General features: G+C 37.2%; 1 protein-coding gene across 8 annotated transcripts in view; it reads left to right on the top strand.

Moving 5' to 3' along the window:
• LOC311152026 (dystonin-like) overlaps positions 1-19,066 on the top strand; it is a 255,181-nt gene that overhangs the window by 214,694 nt on the left and 21,421 nt on the right. For all 8 annotated transcript variants that reach the window (XM_084202770.1, XM_084202771.1, XM_084202769.1 and 5 more), the window contains 12 exons: positions 516-617; positions 1,516-1,689; positions 2,473-2,628; positions 4,793-4,990; positions 5,472-5,600; positions 8,409-8,579; positions 9,920-10,075; positions 10,295-10,501; positions 12,143-12,262; positions 15,760-15,929; positions 16,897-17,056; positions 18,472-18,666. In XM_084202770.1, the coding sequence (XP_084058896.1) occupies positions 516-617; positions 1,516-1,689; positions 2,473-2,628; positions 4,793-4,990; positions 5,472-5,600; positions 8,409-8,579; positions 9,920-10,075; positions 10,295-10,501; positions 12,143-12,262; positions 15,760-15,929; positions 16,897-17,056; positions 18,472-18,666 (1,938 nt within the window). The remainder of the gene's footprint in view (positions 1-515; positions 618-1,515; positions 1,690-2,472; positions 2,629-4,792; positions 4,991-5,471; positions 5,601-8,408; positions 8,580-9,919; positions 10,076-10,294; positions 10,502-12,142; positions 12,263-15,759; positions 15,930-16,896; positions 17,057-18,471; positions 18,667-19,066) is intronic.

The following is a 19,066-nucleotide window of genomic DNA, read 5'->3' as shown; positions in this document are numbered from 1 at the left end:
TAAAGTCACTCTGCATTATCCTTTAGAGATTCATTCTAGCTCAGTTATGGTCCTTCACTAAATATGTACTGAATAGGTAGTTCCATGTTCCTTACACAAATAGCTTTCTTCAAAAGTTTGTAATCCTCATTTAAGGTGTGTTATCCTTCCATTTTCACTCCACACAACTGTAGAACAGAGTTTGTCTTGTGTAAAATCTGCAAATTTTATGAATCCGCTGAGAGGTAAATACAAGAAGTAGATTGCTACTCAGCATGAATAATTCTGGCAGAATCTTGCTGTTAATAGGAGTCAAGTCTTGTAGAATGTACACTCCTGTGACTGTTACATGGATATTTGTTCTGTTATATTACAAAGAAACCTAGGTTTTACTAGGAGTTATTTTCTTTGAAAGAGAACAGCGATACCTTCTCTGGCAAAAAGAAAAGTTCAGATATTTTAGTCAATACAACTTTCAAAAATAAAAATAACAGCATTTCTCTGCTCACACTTAAACATTATACTGTGATTTTCAGGCATTATTTGACTGGGTAGACATTGCTGGCAGCAAGTTAGCATCTATGTCTCCAGTTGGAACAGATCTGGAGACAGTGAAACAGCAAACAGAGGAACTTAAGGTATGAACTAGCAATTTCCTTTATATTTCCATTGTCTGTATTTTTCTGTGTTGTGTAGTATTTTTTGAGAGTCAAATACAATTTTCATTTTCAATTTTTAGTAAAGAAGAATTTGCATGAAAATTTTTAAATATTTAATATAAATATTTTCATTTTAAAATGCACTTAATTTAAAAATCTATTCCAAATGTTGTCTAAGCTACATTTTATTTTTTCTGATAGCCCAAAAATAGCTGTACTATCATTCATTCTCTTTCAAGAGCTATGAAGTTGTTATGTGCAGGATTCTTCTGCTATGAACTTTGTTTTCTTGTTTCTACCATGAACTGTTTCTTTGAGGCTCTGAGAGAAGGCCTCCAAAGCTCTCCTTCTGCCATTAGAGGCTTTACGTAAATGCTCACACAGATCTTGACATTTCCAAGTTATGAGTAAGGTGAAAATCAAAATCCCAGTCTAACTTAGAAACCTGTCTGCATGGATTTGTACTTGTGACCAAATATGCTCCTGATGCTGGGATGCTGTTATGCCATGTTTAAAAAGCAGAGATATGTGAAGATCAGAGAAGGTTCTTGGTCTTGTTGTTCACTTGTAGATTTTGTTGGCTGTGGGCAGGTTGTTTTATGTATTTTATGATGTAACTTCAAATCGTGAATCATGACCTTACGTGGTTCAGAACATATGTACACAAGATGCCTTCAGACTGTTGCACCAATTGTGTGTTAAAGAGGGTGTTCTACTAAAGAAAATTTGCTTTCACTTCCTTTCAAGAATAATTCCATTTGAAGTTTATAGCATTATCACCATCACAACCACAAGAGCTAGAACATAGAATCATTCTATGATTCTATACTCGTTACTTGTGTTTCATTTATTTCTATTCTTTTTCTACTTACCATAGCAATTTAAGACAGAAGCTTATCAGCAGCAGATAGAAATGGAAAGACTGAACCATCAGGCAGAACTATTGCTAAAGAAAGCAACACAAGAGAGTGACAAGCACACTGTTCAAGACCCTCTCTCAGAGCTCAGACTATTGTGGGACAGCCTAGAAGACAAAATTATCAGTAGACAGGTAAATAAGCTTGGAGGTGGGGGCTTTTTTAATGACTTTTTCTTTTGTGAAAAACTCTTTGTTATGCATAATGCTTCTATTAATTTACACATTCCTTTAGTTCTGAAGCTACAAAAACCTACATATAACAGGATTTGAATTCTACAATTAGTTGTTTTTAAAACTTTTTTAAACCTTCTTTTTAAATTTTCTGTCAGTATTGCTATGTCGAAAGATTATTATTTCATTTTGGTTATTTGATGATGCCTTAAGTAGCAGTTGAAAACATGTTTATATGTGCAAAAGTAATAGTAGCTGCTGAACTGAACAATTGAATAAAATCCTGTTAACTTAATATTAAACTATTTTGGTGTTATTTCCTTAAATTATCAAGCTGAGAGATGTGAAAGAGTCCTTTGAATTGTATTATTTTTTTCTAAATGGAATAATTTCATGACAAAGATTTTAAAGAGATCATGCACCAAATTGCATTTATATTGAAAATATGTTTTAAGTGATAAAAAGCTACTAGTACATTTGATGAAAGAGCCTTCAATCTTAACTCTGGTTCGGTATGGCTTCTTCTGAGGCCAGGAATTTGAGCCTGGAATGCAAGGCTTTACAAGGGAATTGCTAACTCAGCTGTAGTTATAAAGCATTGCCTGTACTGGGTAATTGCTCCTCCCTGGTTTTTATTCTGTCTTATGTGTGGACTCTGCTCTGGATTGTGGTGACTAATGGTAATGTAAGACAATTCAATTGCATTGTGAAACGATTTTCTTGTTAACTTTATTTTTACTGTAGCACAAGCTGGAAGGTGCCTTGTTGGCCTTGGGGCAGTTCCAACATGCCCTGGATGAGTTACTGGCATGGCTGACACATACAGAAGACTTGCTGAATGAACAGAAACCCGTGGGTGGAGACCCCAAGGCTATTGAAATTGAACTTGCCAAACATCATGTATGTAATTATAAACAATATTAACCAAAATGTTCTTTTGATATTTATCTTAGGGATGAGTCTTCTAGTAAAACTTCACATTTGATAAATAATTCTTTACATATACTTTCAAGATGCAGACTATAGCTGAAATGAAGGCTCAGAATAAGTAATACCTTTCCTCTTACTCCCCCACATTCCTTCCTTTCTTGCATATGCTATGCAAGTGGCGTAGGTTTTAGCCAAAAATAAACAGCTTACCCTAGACTCCACCTCTAATCACCTTTCTTTGACCTAGGGAATTCAAAATCTGAACCTCCCTGAAGCAATAAACTCCTTGATTAGCGCTGTTTAAGCCAGGTCTCACAAACTGCATGACTCTTGCATACCTTTTGTTCTTTTTTCCCTCTCAATAGTGATTTGTTCTGAATTCTGCAAAATTGTGTATCAGTTGGGTTCAGCTAAGATGGAAAATGCTTCTCCAAAAATCGGTGCAAACTCCCATCTTTGTCCCTGTGTTACTTGCAACATAGGGTTAAGATTTGTTTGTTTGTTTTGGTATTTTTACTGCTCAGTGTTATTTTGAAGCCCATGGAAGAATGATGCTGCTATGCCTTTATTTTTACAACATCTCCTAGGAATAAGAGGGTTTCCCTGCCTCAGTGTGTTGCTCTGTGCTCTTCATAACAATGTGTTCTTTCTAGCTTGAAGATTTCAATCTAACCTTATAATTCCTCTCCCTTTAAATCTGCCATTTAATTTTTGGCCTGCATATGATTTAAAAAGTGCTCAGAGTCCATTTTGGATTTTGAGATAATTGATTGAAATTGACAGTACACAGATAATTAAAGTATTTTCATTGTCTGTGTTTAACGCAGCTATTCAGCTTCTGAAAGCTTTTGGGTGGTCAGCTGGAACTTGAACAGAATACAGTATCTACATAGCCTATGTGACTATTGTTATAAACAGACCCTTTTGAAACAAAGTAAATAAAATTACAAAACCAGGTTCTGCTTCACGAGCCTTTTATGTTCTTATCAAACGGAAGTGTTTTACTAGTGAAGAAGCATTGAGACATCATTTGTGTCTGTGCTGAAGGAGTTCAGCAAACACATGAATGAATCTACTTCCTTTTCATAATACAGAGTTTATAGGTTAGAAAGTTCACACAGTAGTGCATCCTGTGGTAGCCTGTAAAAACATCCACCTCTTGAATAACTTGGGAAAGAATAGACCTTGTTCTTAGTGAGTCTCAGCAGGAAGGAAGGGATAAGATGCATCTGCTTCTTTGAATACCTTTTTTCACCCTGTTAGGAAAATAAAATAATCTGATTCTTAGCTTAGAAGAATTAAAAAAAATATGATGTGTATTTTGTATTCAAGGTCTGCTTGTAACTTGCTATTTCATATTGTGCTCTGTGTAGTTTATTTTTAAGTTTCTTTTTATTTAGCTTTATATTTTTTCCATATGCTAGTACTTTGATGGAGCTGAGTTTCAGTCAGACTCCATGGAAGATAGCAATCATAAACTTGAATTTCACCATTCTCTTCACAACCATTTTGTGTATTTCTTTTCTGTTCTGTATTAAAACTTTATTTGCCCTGCCCTCCATCCTTCTGAGACCAGCATTTTTTCCCCAAATGTACCTTTTGCCTTTTATGGTTTTTACTGTGGTTGGTGACAAGATGTTTTCCAGCAGATGGAGGAGGTCTTTTGGTGTTAGTAGTTCAACCATCCCCCAGCTTTTAGCACAGGTCAAGTGTCCTGGTAGCCTGACATAATGTGAAAGGAGTTGTAGCCGTGAAATGAGCAAGGAGACATTGTGGCAGCTGGGTTGTTGTGTAGCACAGCAGGCACATAGTATTCAAAGAAAAATCCTGTTAAAGGAAAGTATATAATAAATTTTAAAAGTGAAGAAATAATTATTCCCTAGCACTACTAGAAACCTTTGATAATTTCAGAAATATATGCTTTCAGAAGGAATATATTATTTTGTTCCAAGATACAATAAACTTCAGTATTTCGTCAGGATGGTTAGTGCATTTGATTGAAGAAATCTAAGAGCTTTAATTTCTGATACCTGTGCTGATGTTTAACTGTTGTCTCGTCCTTGGACTGCAACTGCACTGTGAGTGCCTTCATTCAGTAACTTACTGATATGACCATGCTGTGTTACAATTGTAGGTGCTACAAAATGATGTTTTTGCTCATCAGTCTACGGTGGAAGCTGTTAAAAAAGCAGGAAATGACCTGATTGAATCAAGTGCTGTTGAAGAAGCAAGTAATTTACGGAACAAGTTGGAACTCCTGAATCAGCGCTGGCAAAACTTGTTGGAAAAAACAGAGCAAAGGAAACAGCAGCTGGATAGTGCCTTGATCCAGGTGAACAGGAAATGATCAAATATAGAGATAACTCAGAAAAAGTGTCTTTTACATGAAATACACAGATACATGTATTAGAAGTTGGCCTAAATCAAAACCATTATGCAGACACTCCTGAATCTGGAGAAAGTTTGAATCCAGCTGTGTCTTCCACAGCTGGACACTGTCCCTTACAGTGCTGATATAAGACTTCAGCTTTTGGTCTATATGTTTGTAGAGGGTGAAATTTCTGTATAAGCGTATTATTCAGGGAAAACATTGGTCTCAAAGTAGTTATTTTGACTGCTTTTATGATTTCTATGGTTTTTGTCCTTTAGATTGAATTGAGCTAGTTTTTTAGTTTGCTTTTTCCTTTTTTTCTTTCTTCTTTAATTTCCTTTGGTTATTACGAATATCTGATAAAACCAGTTGCAATCTGCTTATGCAGATATTGTAATGGAGAGCATTTAGGTTATCTCTAAAATGATGTGGTATGATTTAGGCTCAAGGTTTCCATGGTGAAGTTGAGGATCTGCAGCAATGGCTGACAGACACTGAACGTCAGCTGTTGGCATCAAAACCTGTTGGAGGCTTACCAGAAACAGCAAGAGAGCAGCTTAATGCACATATGGTAAGTATCAGTATTAGAATGCTTTGCAAATTGCATTTCAGGACTAACTATCTTTTAAGAGTGTTTTTGTAAATACAGAGTGTGTTCTATATATCACAAGGTCTGTACAGTGTCTTAAAGAAATTTAATGGCCTTCAAAACAACACTGTTATTTACAGTGTAGTTTAGTAGCCTGTTGGGACATGCCCAAAGCTGAAGCATAATTAGTGTTGAGACAAATTAAACAACTTTTGCATCTTTACAAAAGGAGATTTTTCAGTGATTTCTATTCTTCTTTTCCCTTCTGACTCCATAACTAAGTTTAGGATTTTTCTAAAGTTTGAAGATGAACCTAAAAATGGCCCACATTCACTAAACCTTGACTTAAGAGACTTGATCCTTTATTCCCTATCTAACCAAAGCTGCCAGTAAAGTCATCATTAGCATAGAAGTAAGAAGGACTGCTGACTCATAGAGGCTGTGCTTTGATTAGAATGGCAAGCTGACCAGGATGCCTGAATGATTCCCTTTCCTTCTCTTTTAAGAAACATTCTGTCATTTCTCTGCTCCCACAGAACCACAGAGTTTACATAAAGACACTTAATCTTGATCTCTTGCCTCTAAGGAAGGTGCTTCTTACTGCTCCATTTGTGTAAAATCATGATGAGCTATTAGACCAGGATATAAGCCCAAACCTGGTGTGCTGAACCTCTGAATTCCTGGCTCAGAGGTAACAGTGATACTTACTGAACTGTCCTTGAATGGGACTATGCTTGACTTGACGCTTCCAATTAGAATGCTGAATTGTCATGTTAAAAATCAGATTTTTTTTTTTAATGGTGCTAAAGATCATTGCTTACCAATATGGGGCACTTTTTTTCCTACCTCCTTTTTGTCCTCAAAAATTTGCCAGTATCTATAACTGATAGGGAAAGTAATTTACAGTTTTAAAATCATGTAAGACAGGAAACTAGATCCAAACACAAATATTTCCGTTGTTTTGAATCCCTATAATCCTTTTCTTTTTGTCATAAAAGAAAAACAAAAAAGGGAAAGAAATAGGCGGTGGGTTTTCTTCCCCCCTGTGACTGTAATCATGATTCTCTGAAAGTCAGTGGTGATCTTCACCCTGCACTTAGATCAAGATGCAGAAATTTTCCATGGAAAGCTTCAGAATTTTCTTTTAGTACATTCTTTGCTATGCAAATTTTCTATATTTAAAAAGGCACTTAGTTAAAGGGCCCTTAATTCAATGTTATAGTCAGGGCAAGTCTGACTGTCCCCAGTAATATGCACTCTGGATGTACAATCCCTCCCTAACTGTTCATGTACATTTTAACAAACTGTTACTATCCTGGTGGCCATCTGCAGGCACTGACTTCTTATCAACCCTTAAAGCACAGAGCTTGATTTCTTTTTGGTTAAACCTTAGTGCACATGTGCAGATAAGTGTTAATTCTCTTTCTTTTTTTTTTTTTTTTTTCTGAAATGTCAAGGCCACTTGTCATGTTGTCTACTACATTCCAAATTCAAACTTGGCTCTAAGCAATTACAGCCAACTCTGTTAATTACTGATGTGAAACTGAAGCAGAAAGTTTTACACTCCATTTTGATTTGTTCCTCTTTGGAAGTAATGTTATGAACCGTGTTCTTTAGTATAAGGACTATTTCCACAGATATGAATAAAAGATGTGAATAAATGAATGTCAACCATAATTGGTTCACAAATGGAGTTGAGATTGGGCTGCATTTCCAGCTAAAGCAGCTCCAGGAAAACAAATGATATAAAGAGATATTACAGAATACCAGTAGGAAAGGGGCTTAAAAGACATCTTTTTAGCTATCCCATTGCTGCTCAGACCATCCCTCTCCTTTTCTTAAAACAATCACTGTTTTCAGTTTCTTCCTGAAGTAGTAGGAGAAAGCAGACATGGGACACCACTTTCCATAGTCCTCAGTAAGAAAATAAAGAAGCTTTCTGTTGTGTCAAAATCTCAAGCTCATAAATGAGCCTGCTTCTTGCTTTGCTCTCTTACGTGGTCAGGTCCAGCCCTGTGTACAGTATCTCTTAACCCCCAAAAATGTGTGGTTTGGGCTCTTGTCCTGAGAATCAGAGGAAAACGTACTTTTCTTCTTATTTGCAAGCCACATCTCCTTGTGAAGATTTTCCTCATTTGTGAGTCTGCAGCATCTTTGTTGGTACATTTTGATTTGTCTGTCATCAATACTGAACATGTCTTTTTGAGTCAGACAGGTGCATGGGAGCTCCCAGACTTTTGCCAGCTTACCTTTAACATTATAAAAAAAGCATCATTACTAGAATAGTTTAAAGGTAAAACACATAGTTACTATTATTATTACAGCTTTCTTTTAATGTCTGAAATGTTTTCAGTGCTCATGCCTGGCAAGTGAAGGAAGATACTGACCATGTACAATAAACCAGCCCTTCCAAGCTGTCCCACGCACTTTTGAAGGGTAGTGGATAGGTCTGGACTTCCAGCTCACTGTGTAATGCTGACACTTTTTGTGTTTTGGCTGCAGATGGACTTTAAGCCAACCAAGTTGTAGCAAGTCTTCTTCAATAAATGCATAGTACTTACTTTGCCAATCTTTGAATCTCAGAGAAGACATTGACAGACAATACAAGCTTCCATTTCCTGAGGAACTCTGTCCCTCATTTTCTCATTTGGCTTTTTATAAATTACATGTATTTCCTTTATTAGTCTTAATCATACCTGCTAAATGTTAGGGGAGGGATAAATATTATACAGATTTTTATAAAGAGTATTGAATTTCTACATTATTATTTCTGATCCTTTCTTTATTTAGGAACTTTGTGCTGCCTTTGAGGCCAAAGAAGAGACATACAAGTGTCTAATGCAGAAAGGCCAGCAGATGCTTGCAAGATGCCCAGAGTCTGCTGAAACAAACGTTGAGCAGGACATAAATAATTTAAAAGAAAAATGGGAATCCGTGCAAACAAAACTCAGTGAAAGAAAAGTAAGTCTTTTTACATAAAAATAGAAGTGTAAAACTTGCATTTAAGTGTGTTAACGATCAGTGATTTTATGGATGCATACTTGTCTGATTTTTTTATAATTAGAATCAGTTGTAGAGACTGGCGTAATTCAGTAATATGTTTAGAAAGGACTGGAGAAAATAAGATTCAAGAAGTTAATTATCCATAATTGGGGAGGAGTATGGTGAGAATGGCACAAGTCTGTTCCACAGAAATATATTAACTGATACTGTTAATGCTCATTTGGTAGGACTAGGGGTTTTATGGGTTTTATTGCAGTTATGGGTTTTTATTCAGTAATAGATTGAATGAGAGACTGAATGATCCTTCAAGTTTATCTCCTCCTCAGTACAGAATTGCTGTGTTAATTTTCCTAGATTTTAGCCATTTTTTCTTAAAATTCCCAAACACTTGGCCTTTTACCATTTACTTAAGTGACTACCTTCTGTTCTAACAAATGAATAGCATGATTTCACTGATATGCAAAATACGTTTTCTTGTTATTAATTTCATGTGGCTTTCATTCCTTCATGAAATACTTGTTCTAGCTCAATCAAACAAAAAGAATACCCATGATTGCAAACAGAGAAACTCTCTGGACAGCACTGATAAGTATAAAGCAAAACTATTTAACTCAAAACTTGGCTGTATTTTAAAGTTATAACGCTGATGTGTCTTAGGTAATAACAAAATAAAAGTGACAAAATAATTAATACCCAGTATGAGCACCTTCTTGCAGGAACCTGTAAGGTTGGAGTGCTCAGTGAGGTCAGCAGTGTAAATGTTTGAAAATCTCTGATTGCTGTCTCATGATCAACAAAATTCTGTATCCCAAATTAGTTTCTGTTGAGGCAACCAGAATGACAGTTGGACTTTATTAAAAAGACGTGCTCTAGGAAAACTTATTCTTCATTAAATGCAAGAGAATAAATTTGATCACCTACTTGAGGCTCTTCCAAGTGCACTACCACCTTAGATTTCTGAAATTCTACTGGTTTTGCATTGAACTTGATAAATCCAAATGTCCCATTTGGATTAAGTAGTAGGAAATATGTTCTAATGTGGAAAAATATATCTTGATACTCGGTGCTGTATTTTCTATTCTCTGTTATATGTCATTTTGCTCTAACTCCTGTATCCATCTCCTTCAATATGCTTGAGTATAGGCTGTTATTTTAAAACTCAGAAACTTTGAACTGGAAAAATGTTTTAAAATGCTAAAGTAAAATGGTTTACTCCAAAGTGCTGAACTAAAATGGTTTCCTTGGCTGAAGCCCCCGCACAATATCAGCTGCTAATAAAGTATGACCTGTCTTTGCAGACCAAACTGGAAGAAGCCCTCAATTTAGCAATGGAGTTCCACAACTCACTTCAAGACTTCATCAACTGGCTTACTCAGGCTGAGCAGACTCTAACTGCAGCTTCTCGGCCAAGTCTTATCTTGGACACTGTCTTATTTCAAATTGATGAACACAAGGTATGTAAAGAAACAGATGTGTAATGTTTTTCTCCCACTCTGTGGAGATACTGTAACAATGTCCAAATGAATCCTATAATGCTGGCACTCAGAGAAACATTTCATTTGTTTTAAAATTGTGTTTTGTAGTCTTTCTCACTACATCATTCTTTATCAGACTGCGTTTTTTCAGTGTTTACCCAACACAGTATTCAGTGATTTTTACCCTTTTTTTCCAAGGTTTTTGCCACAGAAGTGAACTCTCATCGAGATCAGGTCATAGAGCTGGACAAAACTGGAACCCACTTGAAATATTTCAGCCAGAAACAGGACGTTGTCCTTATTAAGAATCTGCTGATCAGTGTACAGAGTCGATGGGAAAAAGTAGTCCAACGCTTAGTTGAAAGGGGAAGAGCTTTGGATGATGCAAGGAAAAGAGCCAAACAGGTAATGGGACAACAGCTGTTATACAGCTCTTTGAACTTAGTTGTAATTGAGTCCAGATTCTTGAAGAATATGATGCTTTAAAGCACTTACAAAGCAAGCCTGGGTTTAGTGTAACAGACAGTGTTGAGTTAGCGGGACGATTCTGTGATTCAATCCCAGAGCACTTCATTTGGGAAGTGAAAGCATCATTTTCAACCCAAGCAGTGACTTCTGTCTGCACTATAGGATAGTCTGAAAAAAGAAAGTTACAGTATGGATTCCAGATGTGTATTAGTGCCATCTGTCTTCAAAAAGAAGTTTCATAATCAACCCTGTATATTTTAAAGAATGTGATGAACCCTTTTCACTAATCTGTGGGAGTATTCCTTAGCATTTTCTTCTTGGGTCAGTGTTGTGTTCTGATTATGCTCAACACTTATCACTCTTTTGTTAGTTACTAGACCATTATCTTCTGTGTGATAAGATATCTTTCTTTATTTCCTTATAAACCCAGAGGGGTTGGGTTTTGGGGCGAGGGGGCTGTTTTCACAATTTTCTTTATTTGGGAGGATACGTGTTTTTTCCCTTAGATACACATTTCCCTCACAGAGGAACATAAATGGTAAGATGCAAAAGGTGTGAGGGGAATGTCAGCTGTTTAAATACCAACAGGAAGTTCTAGTTCTTTTCTATTCAAGGGAACATGATCATTCAAGATTTGATAATGTTCACAGCTAAACCATGTTCCAATATTCACCTCTACCACCACTCAGGTCATGGAGCAAGAAGTTCTCTGGGGAATGAATTAGCCCATAAGCCAATCGTGCTTCTTATTTTCCAGCAGTTTCTTTTGTGCATTCACAGATACAGCAGCTCTGCAATGAGATGGGTTTCATCTCAATATGCATTTACAAAGCTGAATATAGTGTTATTAAGATGACAGCTGTGTGTGTGGAGTGTGGAAGGAGTACTGAAGGCTCAAGGCCTAATCAACAGCCCTGAACAACAGTGTCTTAGATGCCTTGAAAGGTTTCTGAACTAGGCAGCCCAGGCAAGAAGAATTTTCAAGAGAGAAAGAAATGGCCAGCTTAGAAAAATCGAAACCCAAACGGATGACACTTTGTGAAAACCGTTGAATTTTTACTTTTTCCCTGCTTCCTTCCCTTAAGTGCTCTTTTCTTTGAAACAGGAAGGAAGATCAAAAATCTGTTCCTTACTCATCAAGATAGCATTTGATATAATGAGAGCTTTTAAGAGTGTTACAGGGAACATCTTGGGCAGTCATCCAGACAGTTTTCCCCAGTGATTTACTGCCATGGACCCATATAAGCAATAGCTAAGCCCTGTTCTTTCTGTATTTACTATCCATTACTACAACTGTAGAAATCTAAATGACCAACACATCGACAGGTGCTAGCAGTATGGCTCTGACAGATACATATGACACGTGCACATCGTGTACATTAAAGGTGGTTAACTCACTTGGTGAAGGGAGACCACTACACAGTGGGCACATTGCTAGACCAGCTCTGTTTAGGAGACCAGGGAGAAAAAACACATCAAATTTTGTCTGTTTGCCAGTCTTGGTTGAGGTTTAATGATTTTAGACTGTTTCATGAACCAGTGAATTTTAAAGGCCATGCAAATCTGACTTTCCTTTAGTTCCATGAAGCCTGGCATAAACTTATGGAATGGCTGGAAGAATCAGAGAAATCTCTGGACTCAGATCTTGAAATTGCAAATGACCCTGACAAAATAAAGATGCAGCTTGCACAGCATAAGGTGAGTCATGACACACAAAATGCCCAGTGAAATGTAGGTAAGTCTTTCAGCCTTACACTGTTCAATCATCAAAGAAAGTAGATTTGTGGCCTCACTGCAATGGGGTGTTTATTCACATCAAGTTAAATGATGGTATTTTAACAGGGTGTGAATGAAAAGAACTTTTCACAGTAGCTGATATGTGGGGGAATGGTTTAAAATGAAGAGGAAAGAATAATACAGCACCACAGAAAGTTTAAAAAGCAGATTAATACCATTGCAGAATGGGGATCTCTGAAGAGGCTTTCTTTAAGTTCTTAAACCAAACATTTATTGTCCACTTGCCTTGGTTGAGATTATTCGTTTAATACTTCGGGACAACTTCAATAGTGAAAAATAATCTTAATCAAGTATTTTGATTAGCAGTTGCTTTTTATGTTAAGTGAAAATATTAATGAAATTCCCTAGAAAACACTGTGACAGTATTAGAACAAATACTGCTTCCATATTTCTCTTTATTGGATTCAAAATTCTGAAACCATCTTTTCAGAAATTCAGCTGTAAATATGTAGAACTCTCTCATTCACTTGACTTTTCAAACTTGTAATGATAATGTAAAGCTCTGTAATTCCGTCAGACACAGCAAAAGCAAAGACAGAAGTAGTCTTTACTTCATTTTGACTGACTTCTTTAAAATGCCTAGAATAATGTATTATTGAAGATCAAGTGGATGAGAGGTAGAATCTTCAGATATATTAAGATTTCTCTTGGGACAGGTTCATTAAACACTAGAATAATTTAGTTTTCTACATTTTGGCATTTTTATGTCAGTTATATTGTTCTCCATTTACTCCTCTTTTTTAATATTTCACAATATCCTGAGGGGTTTGCATATAATTTTTTCTTTTCACTGTAGCTTCTGGTGATTGCTTTTACCTCTGACAAATTTTGTCATGCATAATAATGACTTCATGAGTCTGCTTTATTTTTTTTAATCATCTCTCAGGCTGCATGATGTGTTGTTTATCAGCCAGGAAACCATTCTCCTTTAATATAGTGACAGCTGGCAGTTGGTCAAGCAAAATAATTTTACCTGTGTCTGCTGTTAAAAACCATTAGATAAAATCTACGTTAACGTTCTGTTATGCCAACTGTGCAATTTTAGTTTGTTTTGGGATTGCTGCTGTTGCCAGAATTTGAAGTCAGTGATCTGAACTGGCAGGGGGGGATCTTGCTGTTATGATAGTCTGAGTCTTACTAATCTTCTAATCCTTTCACTCCCCTCTTTTCTTTACATATTCAAATTCCTCACAGTATGGTCAGCACTCTGACTTTGCTTTGAGGTTTTCAGGACTCTCTGCCTGTATTCTGATCCTATCTTCAGAAATGTTAAACCTGAGAAACTTTATATGTGCTTTATACCTACAGCAGTATGTTTTATGAGACCAAGCTTCCTCAAATGGACTTGTCACTTCTGTCACTGATATCTTTTCTTCAGCTTCTTTCATGTAAAAAGCCTGCAGAGCATTACAGCTTGAGTTGCTTGAATCTCATTAAAGAATGGGATGAAATTGGTACAGGCAAGGATTGAAACTGGTGATCCGGATAAAAAAGATGAATGTGTGAGAGAGAGGGAGTTTGGTGAACTTTGTGACTTTAAACTTCAAACACTACCCTCTCAAGAAATCAACTCAATTGTTTTTTAATGAGTTGTCAAACCTCCCAACGCTGCAACGTCCTTCCTTGTATTTTGAGTCTTTTCCTTCCACTCCCACATATACTCTGTGTCTGTCTTTGTCTTTTCTGTCCAGCCTTGAAGGTTTCCTTGCTCCATTTAGTTAAGGATTTTGCTATCCCATCTGAATGTGTGCTGTAAGCAATAATTTGGACTCGCTCTTTGCCAGTCATTACTGCCAAAAAAAAAGTCCCTGAAAAAGAAAAGCCAAGATAATATGTTTTCTCTCTCACTCATATCTAGCATGTTGCCAGGGACTTTTGGGGGTTATTCATGGTCTGTTTATTGGAATTTTTTTCTCATTTTTAGGAGTCAGGAATGGAAAAACCCGCACTAGGTCACCCAATCCATTCCTGTGCTAATGCTGATTATTCTTACAGAACATTTATATGATTCTGGCTAATTTTATCTCTGTGTGCCCATCTTCCTTAGAAGGAAGGTATCTAGCTGAACAAAAATCTCAGTAATTAACTTACCTATCTGTTCCTGGCAGCTTAAACCAAAATCTACTCTCAGTTATACCTGAAGTCAAATGAAAGTAGATGTGGTTTTATCTCAGGGATTGAACTAACTGCAACCCTTTGCCATCTTTAAATCTTTCCTGTATGATTTTTCTGTGGCAGCAATTTAATTGTGTTACCTTGTGCAAACCTAGTAACATTGTGTAGTGCTGAGTAGTTAACAAAACCCACCAAGGAAAAGAAGCACAGGCATACTGTTTGTATTTAAGGAACTGTTATAAAAAACTGGTTATTATGAAAATTGTATTTATTTTTACAGTAGTCCTAGCTTGAAAATTATGTCTTTTCTTAAAGTTTGATTTCTTGTTTAATAGGAGGAAACGGAAAGAATAGTATGGAAGTACTAAATTACAAAACAAATATTGCCTCTTTGGTGACAAAAAAAAAAAAACCAAACAAATATTTGATGCTGTGTATAAGGGTTTTCTAAATCAAACTTGTGGTTTATTTTTTTCCAACTGATTCCCTGCTAGCATGTAGGTGTGAGATAAAACATTTCAAGCATTGCTGCAATTTAAAAGCTGCCTTGTTGGGCTGGTGCTGTCTTTTGCCAGTGTTCCTTTAGTTAAGTATTTACTCTGTCTGTGTGGTATCAGATGAGCTGTGTTTCCTGTGCTCTTCTGTGTATGTGAAAAACTTCCAGAGGATCTGTGCAAAAGGAACTGGCAGAGCTGGCAGGCACACTCTGTCACTGTCATTGTCCAAAGTTCTGGGGCACAGAAACCTGCTTGTGATTTTTACTTCTAGCTCACTTTGAGTTATTTGGATATTTCCTGACTGCTGCTGCTGCTCAGAGGTTTCCCAGCTTGTCCATGTTGAGCTAATCCAGAATAACCTTTGTAGCTCTTGGGGAGCTTTACAAGTGACTTGAAATCTTAGTTTGTAAGAATGTAGTGCAAAGAATGCTCACTTACTGGCTCCCAAAGTAGCAGTTCTTTCACATCCTTCTGACTACTAGGCTGAAATTTGGGAATATTATGGTAGGACAGGAATCATTGCCCTCACTGAAGGAGGGATTTTCCCAAAGTTGTTCCAGTAAGCAGAGAGCTACATTTCCATAGAAGGACAAAAAGCAGGGGTCTCCTAGTGCCAAGTCCCAGGTGCACTGTGGCACTAGCAGAGAAATTTTGCAGTCAGTTTAAATTATTCCTGCAGCAACATTTACAATTTATGCTGCAAATAGTATGTCAAAAACTAATTAACAATGGCCTGTAAGCAGTTACTGATATATGGATATTTTCTTTTTTTTTCCAAATATATAGGAATTCCAAAAATCTCTTGGTGCCAAACATTCTGTGTATGATACCACAAATAGGACTGGACGTTCCTTGAAAGAGAAAACCACTTTGGCTGATGACAATTTGAAACTTGATGACATGCTGAGTGAACTAAGAGATAAATGGGATACAATTTGTGGAAAGTCAGTGGAAAGGTAAATGAAACTCAACTAATTATTCATCAAATAAGAAAAAGGCTTCTATTTTTGGAATTTGTTGTGTAAAAGTAGAACCAGAGTGACTAGCTTGTTTGGTAATTAGGAATGCCAAAGGAGTAAAATGCTGCCAATGCATACTTTGTTAATGGTGTTGTAGAAGAGCAGGGGAGGAAGTGGAAGGAAGAGCTCTTTAAAAGGGGGAACTTGATTTGAAGCTCTCTGGAGGTGCTGGTCAACATCCAACTGAACATGATCCAGAGTGTGCCCAGGTGGCCAGGAGGGCCAGTGGCACCCTGGCCTGTCTCAGCAATAGTGTGGCCAGCAGGAGCAGGGCAGGGATTGTCCCCCTGCACTCAGCACTGCTGAGGCCACAGCTCCAGCACTGGGTCCAGTTCTGGGCCCCTCACTGTGAGAAAGACATTGAGGGGCTGCAGTGAGTCCAGGGAAGGGCAGCGGAGCTGGGGAAGGGTCTGGAGCACAAGTGCTGTGAGGAGCAGCTGGGGGAGCTGGGGGTGTTTAGCCTGGAAAAAAGGAGGCTCAGAGGGTACTTTATTGTTCTCTACAAGTGCCTGAAAGGAGGCTGTAGCCAGGTGAGATTGGTCTCTTCTCCCAGGAAACAAATGACAGCATGATGAGAGGAAACTGCCTCAAATTGCACAAAAGAGGTTTAGTTTGGATTTTAGGAAAAATTTCTTCTCTGAAAGGGTTGTGGAGCGTTGAAATAGACTGCCCAAGGAAGTAGCCGAGTCACCATCCCTGGAAGTGTTCAAAAGGCATATGGATGTAGCACTTGGGGACATGATGTCACGGTGCTGGGATTGTGGCTGGACTCAATGATCTTACCAGTCTTTTCCAACCCTAACACTTCTACAATTCTATTATTTTACGCTGAAAATATTTTCCTGAAGTGTGTAAATGATTATTTTATCTGTGTGTGGTTGTTTGGCTTTTTTTCCCCTCTCAGACAAAATAAACTGGAGGAAGCCCTGCTGTTTTCAGGACAGTTTACTGATGCTCTGCAAGCTCTCATTGACTGGTTATACAAAATTGAACCTCAGCTAGCAGAAGACCAACCAGTACATGGAGACATCGATTTAGTAATGAACCTGATTGACAACCACAAGGTAATTCCAAAAATACTGGTTTTCAATTATTGGACTGATCATAAGTGTAGCATTTTAATAATATCTTTATCTTTCACTATTATGTAATTTTTAGAAATATGAAATACTTTTGTAACACAAATGTAGTCAACAATAGAAAATTGTATAAAACATACACAAAAGAGGACAACTCTTAGTGACTCATTAATACCAGTTAGCACTGAGATATTCTATTTTATTGTGCTACCCTGTCTATTTATTAATATCATGTCATAAATCACAAATACGAATTTGCAAATGTGTGTCTAGGGGCAAGAGATGGCAAAAATTATTTTACTGGAAAACTCTGGGGCAGACAACTCTTTTTCAGTCCACCTGCTAACTAAATGTCCCCTGCACTTATCATGACTACAGCAGCCTTTCAGATCTGTGGGGCTGCTGTATATTTATTGAGAAAAGTAATTACAGTGCTAAAGTTATGCATAGATTTCAACTAGACCATTGGTCAGGGAGCCTGTGTTGGAAACCTGCAGTATTATGTTACTGAAGTGGTTTGGGATGTGGGAACAAGTAGGAAATAATGGACTCTGCCTCTGAATCCCAGTTTTGCAGTTCAGCATGTCAGAAGAAATGGCTGCTGAAGTTACTTGTGTTGAAAAGGTGAAACATTGGCAGAGCTCTGCAGGCTGGAAAGATTAGGAGGTGAAGGTGCCTCTGTTCATCCACCTGTAACTTTCAGTATCTCATCCCCACTGAGGAGGAGATTTTGGACCTCAAAAAAAAAAAAAGTGTTTGGAAACATGGGTTGTCTATAAAACTTAGCCAGCACATTGCTTCACTTGCTTCTGAAATCCCTCTGTCCATCACAAGCAGGTTTCAGTCAGTGGCACAGCACACTGTAATTATCTTCTTTTAAGTAACTGGAGCTTGTTCAATCTGCTGCTGTAGTGAACATACTCCCACATAAGTATATGAATAAGCAGCAAGATCCACAACCTTAGTTAGACCCCTAGATTGGGATTTATTTCTGTTTGGATGATTTAAAACCCTCTCCTTGATTGTTAGCTTTTTATCTGATCTTTTCTTGCCACGGCCATCTTACGTGTTAATCCATGTCAGATCAATTGCTTTGATAAAGAATGGAAAGCCAGCAGTAGTAAGGAGACTAGATTTCCCATGCGTTGCACCAGAATGGATTATTGGGATATGCCTTACATTTTCCTGCCATATTCCAGTTTTATTGTGTTAGAAGAGAGTATTAATATTTTCTATGGAATCCAATAAATAGAACTTAGGTGTTTTGCATCACTTAAACGGAGTTACTTTTGACAAAAATAAATCTGTATTTTCATTTCTTTTCATAACCAGTATTTTTTTCTTGTTTTTAAGCATGTCTTAATGGGCTAAACATTTCAAATATATTTGATGGTGTCTAGGTTTTCCAGAAAGAGCTTGGAAAAAGAACAAGCAGTGTGCAGGCTCTGAAGCGCTCTGCAAGGGAGCTGATAGAAGGCAGTCGTGATGACTCTTCCTGGGTCAAAGTCCAAATGCAGGAGCTGAGCACTCGCTGGGAGACAGTTTGTGCCCTGTCAGTATCCAAGCAAACACGACTGGAACAGGCCCTTCGGCAGGTAGAGGAATAATAATGTTGCTACACGTACTGTTTGAGAAGGAGTGAAAAATATCTTGCAGTTTAGTTGCCAAAAATTTAATTTCATTTTCACTTGATGCCATTCCTTCTAATTTCATTTGAAAATACTCATTTACGTGCTAATGCATTGCTTACCTTGTTTATCCTTTTACCACAGCTCATAAATAGTGCCTCTTAGCATTTATTATTCCTGTTATTATTAGTCTCTGCCTCAAATGCAAAACAAATGTTTCGAAGACCTTACCATCTAAGGAAATCACTGAAGTTACAGTCAAATATGAAGGATGATAAAGAACCATGCCCCATTCACAAGAAGCAGGAGGTTGCAATCATATTTATGCTTTTTGTGTCTTATTGGAAAGAAGTAGATTTGTGTATTG

The sequence above is a fragment of the Fringilla coelebs genome, assembly GCF_963513975.1.
Source record: "Fringilla coelebs genome assembly, chromosome: 3".
Lineage (NCBI taxonomy): Eukaryota > Metazoa > Chordata > Aves > Passeriformes > Fringillidae > Fringilla > Fringilla coelebs.
Note: the sequence above shows the minus strand (reverse complement) of the source record. Positions and strands in the feature narration are given on the sequence as shown.